Below are 20845 nucleotides of genomic sequence, written 5' to 3'. Positions count from 1 at the left end.
TGTACATTACTTTGCATTTATCAACATTAAAATCATAGAATATTAGAGTTGGAAGGGACCTCAGGAGGTCATCTAGTCCAACCCCCTGATCATTGAACATTGAATTTGTTCTGCTATTTTGTTGGAATCAGAAGTACACAGAGGAGATGTTACAGCATTTACCGGAAGAGGTGAAACATGTAAGTGGCTTGGGCTGGGGCTTCATTTTTTTTGCCAGGATCAGGAGTGCACTTGATCTTAATTGCCTGCATGTAATTATGCACCTGAACGTTGCCCTTTGATCAACTAAACAATGCCATCTCATCAGCTTCCCAAGCAAGTCAGATGGGGGGGGGGGGGCAGCAATTGGTTAGCCCAGGCCTGGGTGGCAAATAGGAGGGTGAACTGGGAAAAGGGGAGGAAGAACTATTTGGTGGCATGAGACAGTGATTTGAGGCATAAGCTGATCACTGGAGAGTCAGTCATGAGGGAATCTATTCTTGGTTATGATTCATTTATAACGATTAGTTCTTTTATCATGTATTTATTATTACCTAGATTTATAATTCAGCCGACGCTATTGGGAAAAAAATCACACACTTGGGGGAGTTACCCTTCTTCTGAAGCATCTAGCATTAGCCAAGATCAGTAGCAGAATACTGATCTACAAGGAGCGTGGTCTCTGAGTCCTCATGATGCTCAGAACTAAACGCAGTATAATTTCTTTGACCTAACTCTCTCACACACACACACAAACACACACACATATCAATTTATAATCTTATAAACTAATCCACTTAGTTCTTCTATGGGCTGGGGAGGAAGAAGGAGAGAATGTTATTGTTCTGTCTGCTTTTAGGCCTGTAGCAGGGAGCCACGAGAGTAGCTAAGCAGATGGATGATAGACAGAAAGGTGGGTCTGACTGTATCCTCCCGAGGTCTCCAAAATGTGTAAGATTTATTATTGATGATAACACCTGGAAATCTGCAGAATGAAACTAAAGTAACAGAAATCCTTATTCCCAGCTAATAACTCCACAAAACCCTGGACCTTCCTTCCCCCATCCTTCTGCCCACCCAGTCCTAGCCATTCCTCCCCAGGCAGCTCTCCAGCCCTATCCCTCCTCCCCCACCGCACCCTCATCCCTCGACCCCCATCTCCATCCTACCTCCACCCCACCCTCACCCGACCCCACCCCTTCATCCCTCGACCCCTTCCCATCCCGCCATCCGCCACCCCACCCCCTCATCCCTTGACCCCCATCCTTCCTCCCTGAATCCATCTCATCCCCCACCCCTTCATGCCTCTGTCTCCCACCCCACCGCATCCTCATCCCGTCCCCCACACTACCCTCTCATCCCCCACCCCACCCCACCCCTCACCCCTCCATCCCCCACCCTACCCTCCCTCAGCCCCCATCCTTCCTCCCCCCACCCCGCCCCTTCATCCCTCTATCCACCCTCTCCCCCCCATCCCAGACACACACTCTCACGAGCCATGAACAATTTTTCCCCCTTGGTAATGTGGGTTTACAGCCTGGGCCGGCCCCCCAGGGCCTCTGGGCGCTGCTAAAGTGTATCCTTCTCCCCCCCATGTGGGGCCCTGGTCTCCACTCCCACCCCTTCCCTCCCTGTCATACCACCCCTGCGCGTCCCCGCTGGGCGCGCACCCGACCAGAGAGCAGCCCTGCCCAGGCCCGCGCCTCGCCGCTGCCGCGAGCGCGCTCTCGCGAGACTCGCGCGGCCTCCCCGTGACCGCCCCGTCCCCGCCCCTCCTGTGGCAGGAGCAGGAGTGTCCGCCCCGCCTCCGCTCTCGCCCCGCCCCGCCCCGCCTGGCTCGCTCCGGTCCAGCCCGGCCCGGCGGCCCCGCCTGCGATGCAGCCCGGCCCCGCGCACTGACTCCCTCCGGCCTCCGCTGCCTCCTCCCCGGCTAGGCCGCAAAGCCTCGGCCTCGCGTAGTGCGGCTCGCCGAGCCCCGCGGGGGGGAGGGGTAGGGCGGCCCCGGGCCGGGCCATGCGGCGGGGCCCCCGCTAGGCTCCGCGGGACAGGAGGGAGGCCCCGGCCATGCCGGCCAAGAGGAAGCCGGTGCTGCCGGCTCTGACAATCACCCCGACCATCGCCGAGGGCCCGAGCCCCGACGGCTCCTCCGAGTGAGTGCGGGCCGGCCGGGCCTGGGGGCGAAGGGGGGGAGCCGGGCCGGGGCGGGGCGGGCCTGGGGGCGACGGGGCCCGGCGGGGGGGCCGGGCCGGGCCTGGCCTGGGTGGGGGGTGAGAGGAGTCGCCCCCAGGGGTCTAGGGGAGGGCAGGAAGGTGGCTGGGGTTAGGACGGGAGGCCCCAGCCACCCGGAGACAAAGGCACCTGCCTGGGCCTCGCGCCAGCTGGGGCTATGGGGGTGGGAGGAGGGGGGGGGGGGGATGCTGGGGCGGGTAAGCTGGGGGCATTGTAGGTGGGGTGGGTGGGCTGGAGAGAGAAAGAAGTTTTAGGGATCATGGGGGCTGTGTAGTTTGGGATGGGTTTCAGGGGAGTAGGTCCTAAAGATTCACCTGTCTGAATTGCTTGGGGCTCTGTCCAGTTCTTCACCATAAACATTCACCTGTAAATGTGCAAAGTTGGGGGGTTGGGGTGCTGTTGCCAGGGAAGTGGGTGGGGTGGGTTCTGTGTGCAAGGGTTGGTGGGGTGATAGTAAAAAGCAGCCTCTGGAAAAAAGACATTTTGGGTGGTGGTTAAAATTGTGGGTTGAAGGGCTGAGATGGATTTCGAAGGGGAAATAGATCCATACCGTTGGGCCTACCACACTAAAGGTCCAGTCTTCTGCTGACCAGAGATACCACAATAGGAGCTCCAAAAGGCAGGTGGTGTCAGAGCAGAAATACCCCACTGTGCTTTGATAATAGAGAGGTATCCTATTTGGGCAGGGTGGTGAGGGGTGTAGCGTTTTATGCTGGGGGATTTGCATGACTTCATGGAAAACCCTTCTCATGTTACTTAGTGGACTGCCAAGCTGTATCCCTGGATTCAGAAAGGGGAGCGGCTGCTGGCACAGTTTATGCCCCTCTCCCGGCAGTGAGCAGCGCAGAAGTGCCTTTAAGGTTTTAATGATTCCCCCTGGCTTCATGGTTTTGCTTAAATGGCTGATCGTAAAAAACGCATCTCTGTAAGGGATCTGTGCTTCTGGGAAGATGTTGCATCATTTATCTCCAATAGGGCTATTCTTATGTCCCTATCAGTAACATACCAGGGGTTCATGCCTTTGTAACAAGGCTTTATGTGTGAGTCTTACTGCCATATCAGGTTTTGAATTTGAATACGCATAGCTTTGGAGAAGGCTTTCCTCTTAGTTTCCTTCTTCCACCAACGGTGCTGAAGGGGTTCAGCGTAAATGATTTATGGGACTTTCTTCTACTTGCGTTATGCTGGGGCTTTTTGTATAGGCAGCGAACAGCCAGAGTTTCACTTTTGCCATCTCCTCTGGAGGAAGAATGCCCTGTCTTTGGCAGAGACCTAATAGGCTCTAACAGTTTGTCCTTTTCCTCTGTTTCTCTTCAGGGCAAACTTGGTGGATCTTCAGAAGAAGCTGGAGGAATTGGAACTGGATGAGCAGCAAAAGAAGAGGCTAGAAGCTTTCCTCACCCAGAAAGCCAAGGTCGGGGAGCTGAAAGATGATGACTTTGAGAGGATCTCTGAGCTGGGAGCTGGCAACGGTGGGGTGGTCACCAAAGTACAGCACAAACCCTCAGGACTCATTATGGCCCGAAAGGTAAAAGAGAAGTGGCAGGTGAATTGTCCTCGTGCTGGTGTTGGCACATCTTGCCATTCAGGAGAGAGGTTGTGTTAACAAATCACCCTGTTGCCCTGTCAGAAAAGCAGGAAACAGCTTCCCCTAACCCTTCTGCTTCCCTAAATGGATTCCATGCTGGTAAAGCATGCCTGATTACAAACCCTGGAGACCTCAGATCAGGTATTGCCCAGGCAGCAGCACTGTTGTTTGCTCTGTGCTTCCACCCTGACCTGGAGCAACCGCCCTTGGGGTGAGAGGACAGTTTAGTCCCTTTGGCCTTTCTGCTGAAACTACCAGCAAAGATGACTCTTATGATCTGGACACCAGTCCACTAGCAAATGGATTGAAGTGCCTCAAACCCATTATGCATAAGGCACCAGTCATCAGTTGATACTGACTTTCTGCCATTGTTGACCTGAGCTGGATTTGACACAGTGGCACAAAGATGAGTCTCTTCCATTATTAATCCTCTGAGCAATTCAGTCTTCTGTCCCTTTATGCAGCATTAGCCCATGGGACATGAGTTGCACTGTATGTCAAATCCTATGTAGTATTTAGAATATGTTCATGCTTTATTTTTTCATTAGAGCAGCTCTTCACTCGACTAAATTGGATGAGGTTTGTGGGAAAGTTGTACACTTTTCATGTGCGAGTCGTAGCTAACAAGGAGAGAAAATGTGTGGCCGAACCTGCAGAAAGAAGTGCACTTTGCTAGCAGAGGATAGGTCTTTTGAAGCAGTTCCTGGACTGCTTGCCACTTCCTGTGAATTAGATTATGCACTGCAACCAAGTCCCAGAGATCCTTCTGCACTGAGCTGTCCTTTTTCAACCTCCAATTTAATATGTGTGTTAATCCTAGAATAGTACTGTGAGGAGCCTTGTGAGTTTGTCAGGAAAACTTATTGTCCCAGGCACACAATTTGTTCACCCACCTAACGATGTCTAATAAGGGAAATAAATAGTATACCTGTCTGTCCCAAAAAAATAATGAACCTTCAGTGAAAGAACAAGTCAAATTTCTGAAGGTTATTCAAACCCACAGTGTGACTTAACTTGAAACTCTGGTCTCTTGCGTTACAGGGATGAATTGTAAAAGCAACAGGTAAAATGCTATGGGTCTGATGAGCAAATGTGTCCCAGTGACTGGCTTCCTCTGGAAAGCAGTATCTATATAGCCTTCCACACTAGACTTGGGAAGGGTGTCAGTAGGATGCTGTGTATGTGAAAACTGATGGAAACCTGTGTTCAGAGCCTGAACCAGGTTTGAGCATTGTCAAGCATAGGGCTGTAATTTGTTGGTACAAACCTTCCCTGTCTCCCCATCTGGAATGATAGAAGTCCCAGGAGACTGTAAAGTGTGTAATGATAATGGCTACTGTTTGAGAATCACTTGATTTTTTTTTCTAGCAGCTACAGCGTCCTTTTCCACAAGGTATAACGCACTGACACACTGATCCTACAGGGAGCCCAAGGCATAATTCATCTGTTCCTTAACTTTCAAACAACTCCTTTTTAGTGTCTATGTTTTAGTTCTTCCCTGGCTCCTTTGGTATTAGAACACCCTTGATAGTGCCTGTAGAACTGGCTTTTCCTGTGATAAACATTTAATATCTCTGCATCCAGCTTGCTACATTGACCTTCTTCATTATATCCTATGTTATCAGTACAGAGATGATTAATGTGCTCGGTTGCATTCTGTGCAGCATGCAAAAATCAAGAGTAGTTGTCCAGCAAGCCTCAACATTTAGATTGCTAACCATAGGGTGAACAGCTCTCACCAGCACAGGACAAAGTGGAACTCCTTCAAACCCCTCTTTTGCTACTCTTCCCTTACTTCCAGGCTATATCCAGGGCCCAAGCATAATTTTTTCTGGCCCAGTACAAACTTGTAACACAGGCCCCCTCCCACACACATACCACAATCCCTCATCCCATACATACAATCTCATGAGCCATGAAAATTTTTTTCCTCATGGTAATGAGGGTTGCAGCCTGGGCCCCGGTAAAGTGTATCCTTTTTCCCTCCATGTGGGGGTCCTGGCTGTGTCTGTATGTTTTTGCAGCTGTTCCTTGATTCTGTTGCTTGATTTGTCTCTCTTTGCAGCTGATTCATTTAGAAATTAAACCCGCCATTCGTAATCAGATTATCCGAGAGCTGCAGGTCCTGCACGAGTGCAACTCTCCATACATTGTGGGTTTCTATGGAGCTTTCTACAGTGATGGGGAGATCAGCATCTGCATGGAGCACATGGTGAGCCTAAATTCCCTCCATCTTTTAAGCGCTGCTGCTCCCCAGTGCTGTGTTCTGGGCAGATCCCTCTGGGTTGTAGATGGCAAGGGGTAAATGATGCCAGAGTTCTTTTTAGCAAAAGATGTCAGCAAAAGGCTTCTTGCTCAGGGTGCATGTGGTGGAGCTGGGACATCAGACTCTGTCTAGGAGCTGCACAGTCTTACATGGGTGTCTGAAGTACAGAGAAATTGACTTTCTGGAAAGCGGAAGTGGAGGTTTTGGGGTCCAGCCAAGAGGAAACGCTGCAAACCCTCCACTGAACAAAACTCTCTGAACTGCAGTGTGCATCTTGTGCTGTATCTGGTGGGGAGAGTGTGTTGTATCCTGTCCAGATTGGTGCTTCCACTATTATCTTTGCTCTGACAGCAGACAATGCACAGTACTGAAAGCCTATGATGTTAATAAGTTAGATGCCATTAGAATGACATTCCTGTGACACCAAAATTTAATCACCAAATGCTTAGCAAGAGATGAGCGTAGTCCTCTGAGCACCCACTTGTTGTGATTACCAGAGGTAACTTCCTTAGTCTGTGGACAGTCTGATCTAATGTTATTGACTAGTGAATCCAAATGTGTTATGCTTTTTACCCTGCTTAGTCCTGATAGAAACTAGAGCTGGAAAACACTTTTCAGGCCATTTATTCTATCTTCCTGTCAGTGCTCAGTGTGCTGTTAACTTCTCTGCTCTGAATTTAGGATGGAGGCTCCCTGGATCAAGTGTTAAAAGAAGCCAAACGAATTCCTGAGGAGATCTTGGGGAAAGTCAGCATAGCAGTGAGTATCTCTCTTTCAGAGGTCATTCAAAACCTGAAGGGAAGAGGAGAGGCCTCAGTCTTTCAGAACTTACTGTCTTTGAGTGTGTACATGGAGAAATACCATCTGAATCTTGACCTTGTGCTGATCTGTTTCCCAACCCTTCCTGAAATCCATTATGTATTCCAGGAGCCTTTTGTATTTCCTGAGAGGAGGAGCATGATTCCTGTTGGTAGTACACCTGGCTTTGCATCTTGAATTACCCCACCCCATGTATAATTAGGAGATAAAAGAATAACTGTGTGAAATGGGAAATTAGTATATTTCAGACCATTTACTGCAGCCCCAGCTGGTAGTGTAGAAACTGGTGTAGGAGCCTCATGAAAGCTTCCATTGAGCCAGTGAACCAGTGATTTCGTATTTAAAACTGTGGGATCTTCAATTGTCTGAAAGTTTTATCTCCTTAAGCAGACTGGATATAAATTGCAGCCATCATTTGCTCTGATGTGTGTCAGTTACTTTCAAGAGCTGAAACTAGTGATGTCACAGTATTACAACACCTTAAGTCTGTGCAAGAGATCTCTCTCCAAAAAGGAAAGACTTTTCCTTCTCAGCTTTTAGCTCTTTCTGTCCTTTGGTTTCCTTCTAGGTTCTGCGTGGTTTGGCATATCTAAGAGAAAAGCATCAGATCATGCACAGAGGTGAGAGGGGAGAACCTAAAAATAGCTTCTCATGACAACCAGAGACCTGGATTATTGCTGCTAGCATTGCACAAACATTTTTTTTTCTCTCTCTCTCTCTTCCCTTCTCAGATGTGAAACCTTCTAACATCCTGGTCAATTCCCGGGGAGAGATCAAGCTGTGTGACTTTGGGGTTAGCGGTCAGCTCATTGACTCCATGGCAAACTCATTTGTAGGGACTCGATCCTACATGTCTGTAAGCCCCTTTATTCTTTTATAAACTTTTGGATATATTCGAAAGGGTAGAGGGATTTACCATGCTCAGGAACCAGACAAAGTGTTAGCATAGTGTTCAAGACCACTCACAACTCCACCATGCACTCTTAGCCTGGCCTGTAGTACTCCTGCTATCACATCCTTCTATGCCAAAACTAGCAACCAGACCCACTGGAGAGGTAGTAGTAAAATATAGACAGACAGATCACTGAGGGCTAGATCAAGATCTTACTTCACTTCTGACTTCAGCGTGATTTATGTTTTAGATGTACAAAGAACACCTATATGTACTTGCATAAATCTGCTTCTTTTAAAGGGATGCCATCAACCTTAAAACTAATCAGTTTAAAACAAAAAGTTAAAAGTAGTTTGAAGTCCTACATGCACTCCTGAGTTCTCCTGCCAATATTTGTGGGTTTAGAGCCGCACTTGCAACTTCTAAACAACGCTTTTCCCCACCCTTGTTTCTGTATGCAAAGAACCAAGTCATGCTAGGGACATTGGCCTATTCAGGGGGAAACTCTGAAATGGACTATGTAAAACACTTCATTCTCCATCACCCTGCACTTTGTGCAATCATTTATGCCAGTTACAAAGTGAAAGCCAGAATTGTAATGTATTCCATTCAGTTTGCTCCATTGCAGATATCATACAAGGTGCGTGCAGCAGGGCAGTGGGGAATCCGGTCCAAAGTGGTGTCAAGTGCCCCCAATTAAACTGTAAAAAGAGAACAATTTTTCTGTAATCTTTCAGTGACAGTCCTCTTAGGTGTTACTTGTAACAGTAGGTAGAAGAATTTCAGACAGAGGTGTGATGTTTAAATTGAAATTCCTTTATTCATTAGGTGCTGTTGGGCTCTCTATATCCACACAGTCTGGTGGCAATGTAACTTATTCGTATGCAATGGAACTTTCGCATATGGACTCTTATGTGTCCGTGAAAACTTGCATAACTCCCGTTCTAGCTAGTGTCCTTTACTTTCATCAGCAGTAGAATTACTGACCAATATAGTTATAAAACTTAAATCTGTGCTGTCACTCAGTCCTTAGCTCGTTTGCCTCAGTGGTGTAGAATATAGTATGTGTCTCCCCAGCCGGACGGCTGCAGTGGCTAAGAACAAAGACATGGGCTATAAGGGCGCTGTCAGCCTGCACTTGTGTCCTCTTAACTTCTTTGTATTTTGAGCACTGTTACTCTTCCAAAGCAGTTATAGTTAGGACATAGACTAAAAAAGTCCCCTTCTTTCTCAGTCCATCAGCTCTGTTCGGCTGAGTCATAGCTCTACTGGCAGCTGAGACTCCTATTGGTTCTTCAGTGATGTAAGAAACCGAAAACCAGCTAGGTTTTCAGATTCTATTTGGGAGTTTGCAGGATGGGGCAGTTAAGAAAATCATCCTTTTTTGCCTTATATACTGAGTAAATTAGATCTGGATATACTGAGAAAATAACCACTGAGCCCCGTGGTGTCACTTAGTCACTCTTTGGCCATAACAGAACTTAAATAAGAGCTGCACTCGCGTAGCATTTAAGTTTACAAAAACTGCATTACATATTCTGTGTACATGACCTTTGCAGGAGGAGAAATCCCCACTCCCCATATTTCCTCTGAGCAAGTTAATGCTTCTTACTGGTGTCAAGAGGTTAAGGCCCTCAGAGGATTCTAGTTCAGAAAGAAGATGACAGAGTGACTTTCCAAACAGCCTGTCCCCTGCAGCAATTCAGCCTTGAAACAGAAAGAATACAGTCTGCAAGAACCACTTTAGCCTGAAGGTGTGGGGGGAGAGGGAGGATGGTTGGGGCTATTTCATGTAAATGTATAATTAGTATGGGGAGGGTCTTGTATCCTTCTGTGTGAGACAGAGTTTCTCTGCGGTTATGCGCCATAACTACAAATTACTTCCAGTCAATGGTGTCTGTTCCATATAGTGACCTCTCTGCTGTTGAGAAGGCCGGTTTTACTGAGGCACATCTGTAACTTTTCATTCCAGCCTGAGCGGTTGCAGGGCACTCATTACTCTGTTCAGTCTGACATCTGGAGCATGGGTCTCTCTCTGGTGGAGCTGTCTATCGGAAGGTACCCAATCCCCCCACCAGACTCCAAGGAACTGGAAGCGATATTTGGCCGTCCCATGGTCGATGGGGCAGAGGGAGAACCTCACAGCATCTCACCGCGGCCCAGACCCCCGGGGCGCCCTGTCAGTGGTAGGGGCTGAAATTGACACCTGTCTGCTGGGATGGGTGGTTTTTTTGGTTTACGGGGCTGGGTTAGAAATATGAAACAATCCAGGACCATTAATTGGCTTCCATCTGGGGTTTGACATGGAAATGCAGCAAGGCAAATACATAAGGGTTCTAATGGGAGCTTGGCCTGTATGTAAACACTGGAAGTGAAGTCAGCACTAATTCATAGCTTCTTTGGTTTTTACAAAATACATGTGTAAAGTTGGTCTCCCATAAAGGCAGCATACACGTGAAGGTCCAGATGTTCCAAAGTGACTAGGGATTTGGGGTGCTCAACTTGAGACACTTTGAAAGGAGCCTGGTTTTCAGAGGCCTGGTGTTCAGCGCTTTGAAAATCAGGTCCCTTTAAGGAGTGCCACGTTAGGCCCACAAAATCATTAACCGCTTGGAAAATCTTGGCCGAACTGCGCAGAATTTGAGTTGGAAGTTTTTATCCCCAGCAGTGTGATATTGCTTTGCTGACTGACTTTGTTGGTGAGAAGTGATAGCCTCTGGAGTCAAGTGCTGTTTACCTACAGGTCAGGTGCAGCATTTGTATCAACAGAGCAAGCGTCCTCTACACAGGCTCCTGCCTAGGGGTGAGGGCAGGTTCAGTCTCAGCAGCCGTTGGCCTCTGTTTAGACTGATCCCAAAGGGGCCAAATATGGGCCAGTTGTGGACTATTTGAGATCTGAACAGATCGGGGAACTGGACTAAGACCACCAAATTCATCTCACGTAGGCCTCTGAATAGCCATTAAGTGGTAATTATTGAGCGGCAGGATTTCAACTGCTGATCTAAAGGCAAAAGGCTTCTTGGTCTACTTCCAGTCCTCCAAGCTATATGGTCTTAAAAAATCCATCCCCATGGTCTTGCTTTTGCTTCCATTAGAGTCTAAACGCCACTGTGCAGGTTCTGTTACCTGCATCTATGTGCCATTTCTTACCCTGCCTTTGTCCTCTTAACTACACAGGCCATGGAATGGACAGTCGGCCTGCAATGGCCATCTTTGAACTGCTGGACTATATTGTTAATGAGGTTGGTATTTGAAATCACCTTTCATGTCCTTCCACTCTGTTTGCTGGAGTCTTTCGGAGTCTCTTGATTCAGAATAGATTGAAAATCCTCATTTGCTCATCAGTTAAAAGGGTAACAAGAACTGAAAGCTTCAATAAAATCTCCTCCTCTGTATTGGATCCTGTCCCTTCTCTCCCATTTGCTCTTCCTGTCTCTTGGTATTGAAATATGCATCACTAAAATGCCTCTAGCTGTAGAATAAGACCCTGCGGACAAGGGCTTATAAAATCTTTGAAGAAACTGTGACAGGAGTAGAAGGGGGAGCTCTTAGGGTTAATGAACTATTTGTTCAGTAATCAGCCATGTAGAACAAACTCCTCCATAGACCTGTGAAAGATAAATAGTCCCTCTGCTAGGAGCCAGATCACCCTAGTTTTCTCACCGTGGGGCTAACTCCTGGGCTCTTTTTTGATAAACCTTAAAGTAAATTACAATCTGGGGTCTTAAAGCGAGTGTGTCCCAGTAAGGCAGAAGTAGACTGTGGGAGGAGCAGCTTTCCCTGTAAGGCGACATGAAGAGTTGTTACCTAATCACAGTTGTAACCGTTCAGGTAGTTCCATCTGCAGTAGGGTTCCGGGTATGTGGGATTTCTCATGTCTGATGAGAACACTGATCTGGGATGTTGAACTCCAGCCTTTTGGCAGTGACTAATACCTACTGCTTCAGAAGTAGATAACTTTACTTCCTCTGTGCACCTAGCCAAATGGGCAGCGCTTTGTCTAGAGTGCGAGGCAAGGTTTTCCTTCTAAGATCTTAACAGGTATAGCTGGCAGAAGATGTGTTCTGATGGGGTGGTTAGTGGCTATGAAAGGAAGCATTAGCTGCTTGGTTCTGATGTTTACAGGGAAACACGTATGAGAAGTCAGGTTTTCAGGCTACAGCTTTTCAGTGACTTGCTGAAAGCTTCAGCTAACTGTGCTTCTTCCTGAATCATTGATGCAGAAAACCCTTCTGCTTCTTTTCCCAGCCTCCACCTAAGCTGCCGAATGGAGTTTTCACACAAGACTTCCAAGAGTTTGTAAATAAATGGTAAGCATCTCTTTCTACAAGTGAACCAGCACCATGCCCAGCCTCTATTTTCAACAGCAGTAGAGATGGAAACTTTCCATCCCATAACAAAGCTGGCAGTAGGAGTACAAGTTTTTCCATGTGCCCCTGCCAATGTGCCTCAACTCTGACCTGGAGGGACCACCCTCAGTCACTCCGTGATCCATTCAATCTGTGAGTTTTTGTGTGTGTGCTTGTTTTGCTAAGAAATTAACTAAGACCACCAGCTCATTTCATATAGGCTACAAAAATGGCAGCTGGGTAATGGCTTCGAGTCACTACCAATATGGGTTGGTCACTCGAGTCATCCAATCCCCCAATCTTTCTTTATATCAAGATTTTTGGGGGCTGCCTCACTAAATTCTGATGCTGGTTTATTGACAGCCTTGTCCATGATGTGGTATCCTTCCAAACGCTGACCCAGAGGAAGCTTGCTTGGAATGTTTCTAGGAACATGTGATCTTCTCTCTTAATCGCTTGGCTTGTCCTCACTTAGAAGGGGTTGCTTTTCCTTTGGTTAAGACTCACGTTCAGAAGAACCTATAATTAATATCGACTGTGTATTTGGAAAGGAGGGATAGGCTGTATTTAGAGATTACAGTGCTAATTTTCAACAATATTAAGGGATGCTGTCAGCCCCAATGTTAGATATGCCTAAAGAAGCAACATCATGACTAGTGGGCCTGAACTGAGACTCGCCAGCTTTGCTTTGATTCGTGGATGTGCTTCAGTCTCAGATTGGGGTTGATCTTCTGCAGCTTTTAGGCCTCAATTTTCCCACAGTGACTAATGACTTTGAGATCATCAATTTTTGGGTGCCCAGCTTGAAACTCCTTAAAGAAGCCTGATGTTCAGAAATGTTGAACAGGCCCTCCGGCTTAAAATAAGGTGTCTTTGTGGGACACCTAAAATGGCTTGTCACTGCAGAAAACAGGCTGAAATGAGGGTGGGAGTGGTTTAGCCAAAGATTGCAGGAGAGGTTGCTGCTAATGTTCCCAAAAGGAACTGGACTTTCAGAGCCAGGTTTCCCTGAAGTTTTTCTAAGATACTTGTCTGCTAAGCCTACTGCAGGGTTCAGTAAACTCATGGGTACTGTGGTGTGGTATGAGAACCTGACTATATCTGCTGTAAAGATCTGACTGTTCAAGGAAACCCTGCCCTCTAAGAATCTGCTAGAAGGATAGGCTGGGAGGATGTTCCTCTGCAGTCAGTGGCTAATGCTGCTTTCAGAGTAGTGATAGAAGATAACAGGTCTAGGTGTGCTGAAGACAGCATTCTCCAGCTTCCAAATAAACCTGACACCAGGCTGGGTGACCTGCACAGCCAAATAAGCAACTTTTCAGAGGAGGGGGTCTGACAGGTCTTTCCTGCCTTTTTCTTCTCTTCTCAGCTTAATTAAAAATCCAGCAGAACGGGCAGATCTGAAGATGCTGATGGTAAGTGGGGAGTTGTGGGTTGTTTAGTAGTGTGGGCCCCTCAGGCTTGCATTGTGGGCAGGATTCCCCTCCATTCCTTTATTGGAAGCAGCTGCTGTTGCATTTGGCTTCTTCCTCTTGAGACACTGGAAGCTCCAAAGCTACATTAAAGATGAAGTGAGTGGGAGGTGAGGAAAAAGCTACAGGAAAATATCAGTCAGATTGATGGCATTTATAGTCTTCCAGAACCAGGTTCAGTACATGTAGGCCCTGCAGCCCATCCTGCTATCCAAGCCCAGTGCAGGCACTGGGTCTTCCTGACATGATTTCTCAGAGAAGTCTTTGGGAAGGAAAACGGGAACCGTTTCTTTCACAAAAATCTCCATTCTTCCCAGTGGTTTGGGAGAACAATTTTTCCTGTTAAACTCCAGATCCTCTCCCCAGCTGTGCACCAGTTTCCTCAGCTGCTCTGGACTGGGATGGGGAGAATGTGTCCTCCAAACCTCCCTGGAACTGTTGCTTTGGGCTGCATCACCTGCCTCCCCCTTCCTCCGGGTGCCGTGGCTACCAGTTCCATGGCGTGGCAGATCCTTTACTTGCCAGCCTCCAAGGTGACAGCACGCAGGGAGCTCATCTGAGATGTGCTTCTCAAATCCTGCCCGTTTTGAATCTGAAGCTCTCTGCCCATGGAGGTGGGGTGCAGGATTTACCATTAAGGGACCAATTATAATCTGGCCATCACTGAGGAGCTTTGCTAATGCAGTTCTGAGACCACACACCGCTCAGCCAGTGCACCTGGAGCTGCAGCACTCCCTTTATCTCCCCATGTTTGTTGTCCTCCTGTGAGGCTGCCAGTTCTGCCACAGTGGAGACGCATGCGTTTTGTTGCTTGCTGGGGCTCTGTCTCCAGTGTCTGTTACATTGCATATGATAGAATGATCAGCCAATCAGATAACAGTACAGCGATCACCCCCTCCCTCCCCCCGCACTTACTGATAAATTATCTCAAAACAAAAAAAACAGCCACTCTTGAAAATAACAGATAGTTGGACATCTACATAAAAAGCTGGAGACAAGAAAGAGCCAATCTTCCGACTCAGTCAGAACAGTGCTGGCAGTACAGCATGGCTCCAGCAAGAAGCTGCCACTGCAGCACAAGCATCTGTCAGACCAAACCGTTAGCAACGTTATGAGTCATTGGGCGGTATAGACCTCGTCACTGGGCTCAAACTGCTTTGGAGAGACAGATCTGGCTTTACTCTGTATAGCAGCAGCAGCAGAGACCATTACCCTGTGGCAACCCTTTGTCCTCCCATCCATGTCCTGTAAAGCATTGCCTGGGAAGCCCTTACACCAGCGCTGGCTATCAGATGGCAGCCTTAGAGAGGGACTTGCTGAAGTTAGCCAAGTGCAGCTGCGGTCTGAAATTATGTAATTACTTCAGAATCCTGCCATGGGGTGCTGCTATCCCTTGTCTGGTTTCAGTGACCTTCCTGCACTGACTTCTGGAGGCAGGGCTGCCCACCTCTTAGGGCTGGTCTGCACTACAGATTTACATCGGCGCAGCTGCATCGCTGAAGTGCGTCTTGTGAAGATGCTCTGAGCCAATGGGAGAGAGCTCTTCCATCAGCTTAATAACTTCACCTCCATGAGAGAGATGCTCTCCCGCTGACATAGCACTGTCAACACGGTGGTTTAGGTGGGAATAACTGTGTTGCTCGGTGTTGATCCACACCCCTGAGCAGTGTAATTATACCGAAATAAGTATGTAATGTAAACCTAGCCATAGTCTGAAAGTCAAAGAACGAGGACTTTATGGTAAGGAAGTGTGGAGTGTCTTGTCAGCTTTGATGGATGAAAGAGATGTGTGTGCTTTACTCTCTCTTTTCCCTTTCAGAATCATGCCTTTATCAAACGCTCTGAAGTGGAAGAGGTAGATTTTGCAGGCTGGTTATGTAAAACGCTGCGGTTAAACCAGCCCAGCACTCCCACCCGCACCGCCATGTGAAGGCGAAGCAAACTGCCTTGTATCCATACATCTGCCTGTCTTTCACAGTTTCCTGCCCTTCAATAGAAGACAGAACTGCCCTCCTTCCTGCCCCATCCTTCCCACCCTGCTCCTAAACGGCAAAGCACCATCATTTGGGAAAAATCCATCATCCAACAAACGAGCAGAAATGGGCTTGCTTTCTTTTTGTTTTGTTTTTTCATGCCTGTGTTCAAGCGCAGCTCAGTCTTTGGAGTTTCTGACATTTGGGAAATGTGATGCTGCTTATGTTGTCTCTCTTGAAACCTGTTCACTTGGGTTAAAAAATATGGTGTGTTTGGGGGTGGGGATCACATGCTTTGTACACTTACTTTTGGTGTGGGCTTGAAAATGGCTAGTGTAGAAAGCGCTAGCACTGGACACAGAAAAACCTATCTGCAGAATGGCGGGGGGTAGGCAGGCAAAATTACCAAATGGTACAGCTGTTGCATGTGTCTTGGCAGAGAGCGAGAAAGGGAAGTGAAGGTGTTGGGTCTAGTGGATTCCTTGAGCTTGATTGGGGAAATTAGCAGGTGTGCACTGCAAGAACAAAGAGATGGCTCATGGGTAATATTTTTAACCTAAATGAGGAATGAGGGTAGCACTAAATTCTCTCCCACCTTTCTTTTGTCTGTCTGATGTTAACAGGGAAGCCTTTCTTCAGCTCCCCTTGTCCTATTCCTCTTTGTGTGCAGGAAGGGCTCTGTCCTAACCGGAGGATGGAGAAAGGACTGACTAGGGAATATTGCTTTTCTTCATGTAGCTTTGAGGTCCTTTTGCATTACTGTGCGTTGGAAAGTTGATTTCTAGTAGCCCAACTTGCTTCCCTGTTGATCTTCCATGTGTAGAGAGGAAAAGTTTGTTTTTAAAATGTGGTTTTAAAGTATATTCCAGACATGCACTGCATGTCCAGTGATCATCTTGGGCTACTAAATTGCCACACTGGGCTATTAGCCTGCTAAGAAAGGGAAATGAGTCTGAGCCAGTTACTAACAGGCTGTGGGCAATACTGGCTGCCCTTCAGAGCAACATGAAGCTCAAGGCAAGGAGCTTTTTGTGGTACATTTGGGCCTAACAGAATTGTGATGGAGGAGACAGCACTCTCCAGTCACGGAAGCAGCATTATTGCCCGACTGCCTTTCCACACTGTGAAAGGAAGACTGAATCTTGCACCCGGCTGTCGGTGATACAAAGGGAAAACATGCATTTCTCTGCAGCAAGGGCGTGATCTGTCTCCAGTGCAGAGATACTGTGTTGGGAATTGAATCCCTAGCTACTGACCCAGGGAAGAAAAGTCCTGATCTTTCTTCAGGTCTACTCATGGCACTGACACAGCTGATCTAGCAGCATCCCAGGAGTGTGATGCAAACTCCAAAGGCTCTTGGGATGCAGCTGATCCTTTGCACATCTCTGCTGCTCCACAGTCCAGTGAGAACCATTTCTCACACATGGGCTGTGGCATATGGAAGCATTTTTAGAAACTTCCTTTGGAGAGGCAGGGAGGGGATTGGTGAGATACCTCAAATCCTACAGGAAGCCAAACAGCAGATTTCTACCTTGAGTTCTTTACTTGTTTGAAGAACTCTCCAGGCTGCCTGGCAGTAGTCAAGGTTATTGGGTTTAGTTTTGTTTTTCTTCCAGCACTGATCTTTCCCCCCCAGTTCCTACTAGAGGGTTTCCAACCTCTGATCTCCCATGGAATATACCTACCCTGGAAGTTCATTCCATTCCTTTCCCCTGCTTAGTCTCCCTGTTCTACAAAGTGGCTGATTTTTAACAGTATAACTGCACATTCAACAGGCAGCCTTCAGACAGCCACATAAAGCGGAAGAACGGGGCGAGGTAGCTGTCACTCCAGCCACCTTACGATCAGCTGGTGAGATGCTGCACAATGCCACTGGAGGAATGAAACCGCACATTGGAACTAGTTTTGTGAAATAACTAACCAAAAGCAATCAAGCCTCTGGGGGAGACTTCCACAAGGACTGTTAGGCGCCTAATTCCCATTGACGTTAATGGGAGCTGGGTGTCTTAAACTGCCCTTTTTGCCTGGGCAAAATCTCCTGCTCTGCCATTTTGATGGCATTACCCCTTTGGTAGGGGAGAGACCTCAAAGCCATGCAGCCATGGTGCACGTTGGGTCACTCTTCTGATAGGTAAGATGCCATCGCGGGGTGGCTGAACTGTTACACAGAGCTGCCTGCATTATTGCAGCACCTGTTCCATGCCCTCTCTGTTCTATTAAATCTGAATGTCATAAGTGTGATAGGTGGAGTGGCAACTCCAAATGTGCTTCATCTAACGACAATCCTGCTAGCAATCTCTGAACTATAAAGATCTTAATATTGCACCCCAGAAGGGGGACACCAATCGTATGCTCTCTTTTCAGCTGCTGAGCTGTAGAATCTTGTCCCCACCCCACTGCCTTGAGCAAGCAGATCTTGCTTTCCACAGTTCCACATGAGCTGCTTGGTTCCCAGAAACGTTTTCCTGTAGCCCGCCTGGGCAGGCAGACCCAGATAGCGACGTGAAAGTGACTAACCGAGGTAGCCGTTTGCTTCTGCCACTTGATTGTGTGTGTGTGAGCTGATCCAGAGGCTAAGTCTCAGGACGCCTCTTGTGGGACTGTACTGGACCTAGCTTGTCTTGTGTGCCTCGCAGCAGTCTGTATGGAATTCACCAAGCGTATTTATCTAATCTTTCTTAGGGTGGATCCAGTTCTTAATTCCCTTCAGGGACAGGAAGAAGAGGTTAAACAATAGTTAACCAGAAGAGCCTGCTCACCTTTTGTGGAACCTTGCTTCTCTCAAGCTCTCTCTCTAGTTTAGGGAATGATAGGTACGTACCTTACAGTTACAGGAGCAAGGAAAGGCCTTGTTCTGCTGTAATGGTTGAGTCTCACTAGGTGTGAAGGATGACCTGTGCGTTTGCGTGGATCACATGGACGGGGTCTGTGGAAAGAGCCTTTTGTGCTTTTTTTTAAAAAAAATATGCCCATTCTTTTCCTGCCTGATTTAGAAATACAAGCCATAGGAATGACTCGTTCCTTGCCCTCTTGGCTTTGGGGGAAGGTCTCTGTGATATGCAAGTTCCATTTGGCTAGAATCTAGAAATCTCGTCTTTGTTGGGTTTACAGACGCATGGTCTTGGCTTAATGGGCAGACTCTCTGCGTCCCTCGGCCCTAGTGTTCTCGTGCTGCTGTTAAAGGAGCAACCTGAGCCAGCCCACAGTGGCTGCGGATGTCAATTGTGAACTTGTCAATTTGGGGAAGTGGGGAGGTATAATTTGTGAGGCTTGGAAAACTTGATCACAGCTGCTTTCTGATGGACAGTCATGTTATTGAGTAGGCAGCAGACATATCAGTTCTCCTCTTCCCACCCCCCACAAGACGCACACATTCTTTCCCTTTAACTGTTCCACTCGGGAATGTATTGAATCTGCCTGAAAAGAAAAGGGTGTCGGGCGGAACCTGATCACTCATGAAGCACGTGCTGTGTCTGTATGGTGTAGGTTTCACCCCCTTGATGAAGGGCAAGGTGCCAGCCAGTGTTGAGTATAGCCTATCAGCTAGCAGGTTGACAGTGTAATAATTTAATGGGTGGGGGGATTCCCCCCTTCCTGATAGATGCATTTCATGCTGCTGATTGTGGTTCAGATATGCTGGGTGTTTAAAAAAAAAAAAAAAAAAAAAAAAGGAAAAAACACAAAAAAAAAAAAGTGGATTGTGCTTATTTTTTCAAATCGTACCAGTGGCTCAAGCACTGATGTCATTTTTACATTTTTGAAGGCCTTTATTTTTACCCGAGAGTTACCCTATTTGATCAGATTATAAAATGCTCTCATACCTGGGTTCTAGTTAATCAGACAAATGAGCCAGGTAATGCAGAAAAGCAGCTGAGATATCTGGAAGAATATGGATCTCTTACTGGGTTCTGGTGAATGTCTGAGAACCTTTTACAATCTCCTGATGTGTAGAAGAAGGGGAGATGGGTTCCACTGCTGCTCGAAACCAAAACTTAAGCTGCAGGCTTCAGATTTCACTCAAGTCTGCCTCTATACTTTTGCAATGTCCATTTGCCACAGTGTCCCATAATATTTATAAAGCTGGAAGAAACTGGGTACAGTTTAATAGCCAGAGGAAAGACTTGTCTGATAGCTAACAAAGATTTGAGAGCTAGAATCTGAAGCATCATCACTGAATGGCAGCATGCCGGTTTGTATGTTTTCCAGTAACCCATTAATTTTTTTTCCTAGAGTGCATTTATATTCCATCAAATCTGGTAACTCTTGAGGATTGAATGTATTATACAAAATGTTTGGGTTAATTAAAAAAAAAATCTAATTGAAATGGTGAGATCATGTGCTCTGGATGACTATGTACTGTTTTTTGGTCATTTATATGAACCATGAGGCTCGGGGTGGGGAGGGGGATATCTTTTTGCCTCTTATTTAAATAAAAATAATGGTAGGGAGTTCTACGATTCAAAAGCTTTAGGGTATTTTTGTTTTTGTTTTGCTTTTGCGCTTGGTTTCGGAGGTGAAGGAGAAAAGTGTATTGAGCATTTTGTTGGTGCAATTTTTTTTAACTCTATTTTCATCATGGAAAAAAAAATAAATAGCACTTTACATTAAAATGCCTTTTTCTTCTTTAATTGCATCGCAGGTGGTTTTCAACCCCTCCTGAACTGAAACATGAATTTTAACCCTCGTACAAAATGATGGGGTCTAAATTAGCTATTACCACTCAAGAAAGAGATCTTGGAGTCATGGGAGATAGTTCTCTGAAAACATCCATTCAATGTGCAGCGGCAGTTAAAAAAGCGAACAACGTTAGAAATCATTAGGAAAGGGATGGATAAGAAGACAGAAAATATGATAATGCCACTATATAAATCCATGGTACGCCCACACCTGGAATACTGCATTCGGTTGTGGTCACTCCATCTCAAAAAGATACATTATAATTGAAAAAAGTACAAAGAAGGCCAACAAAAATTATAGAGGGACTGAAAAGAGATGAGGGGGATATGATAGAGGTTTATAAAATCATGAATGGGGTGGAGAAAGTGAATATGGAAGTGTTACTTACCTCTTCACATAACACAAGAACTGGGGGTCACCCAATGAAATTAATAGGCAGCAGGTTTAAAACAAACAAGGAAGTACGTCTCTCAGTCAACCTGTTGAACTTGTTGCCAGGGGATGTTGTGAAGGCCAAAAGTACAACTGGATTCAAAAAAATAATCAGATAAATTCATTGAGGACAGGTCCATAAATGCCTATTAGCCAAGGTGGTCAAGGA

At 46.8% G+C, this 20845-nt stretch overlaps 1 protein-coding gene across 1 annotated transcript; it reads left to right on the top strand.

Annotated features, from left to right (window-relative positions):
* The first annotated feature begins 1764 nt into the window (after positions 1–1764).
* MAP2K2 (mitogen-activated protein kinase kinase 2) lies at positions 1765–20177 on the top strand. The gene is made up of 11 exons (XM_067558169.1): positions 1765–2129; positions 3526–3736; positions 5862–6008; positions 6744–6821; positions 7450–7501; positions 7613–7737; positions 9746–9959; positions 10951–11015; positions 12022–12083; positions 13492–13537; positions 15414–20177. Exons 1-11 carry the CDS (start codon positions 2044–2046, stop codon positions 15522–15524), a joined length of 1197 nt encoding a protein of 398 aa, XP_067414270.1. The 5' UTR covers positions 1765–2043; the 3' UTR covers positions 15525–20177.
* The last annotated feature ends 668 nt before the right edge of the window (positions 20178–20845 follow it).

This window comes from Emydura macquarii, unplaced genomic scaffold, assembly GCF_026122565.2.
Source record: "Emydura macquarii macquarii isolate MOO-44397 ecotype Brisbane River unplaced genomic scaffold, CSIRO-AGI_Emac_v2 contig_306, whole genome shotgun sequence".
NCBI lineage: Eukaryota > Metazoa > Chordata > Testudines > Chelidae > Emydura > Emydura macquarii.
The sequence above is the reverse complement of the archived record's forward strand: the minus strand, read 5'-3'. Positions and strand labels throughout refer to the sequence as shown.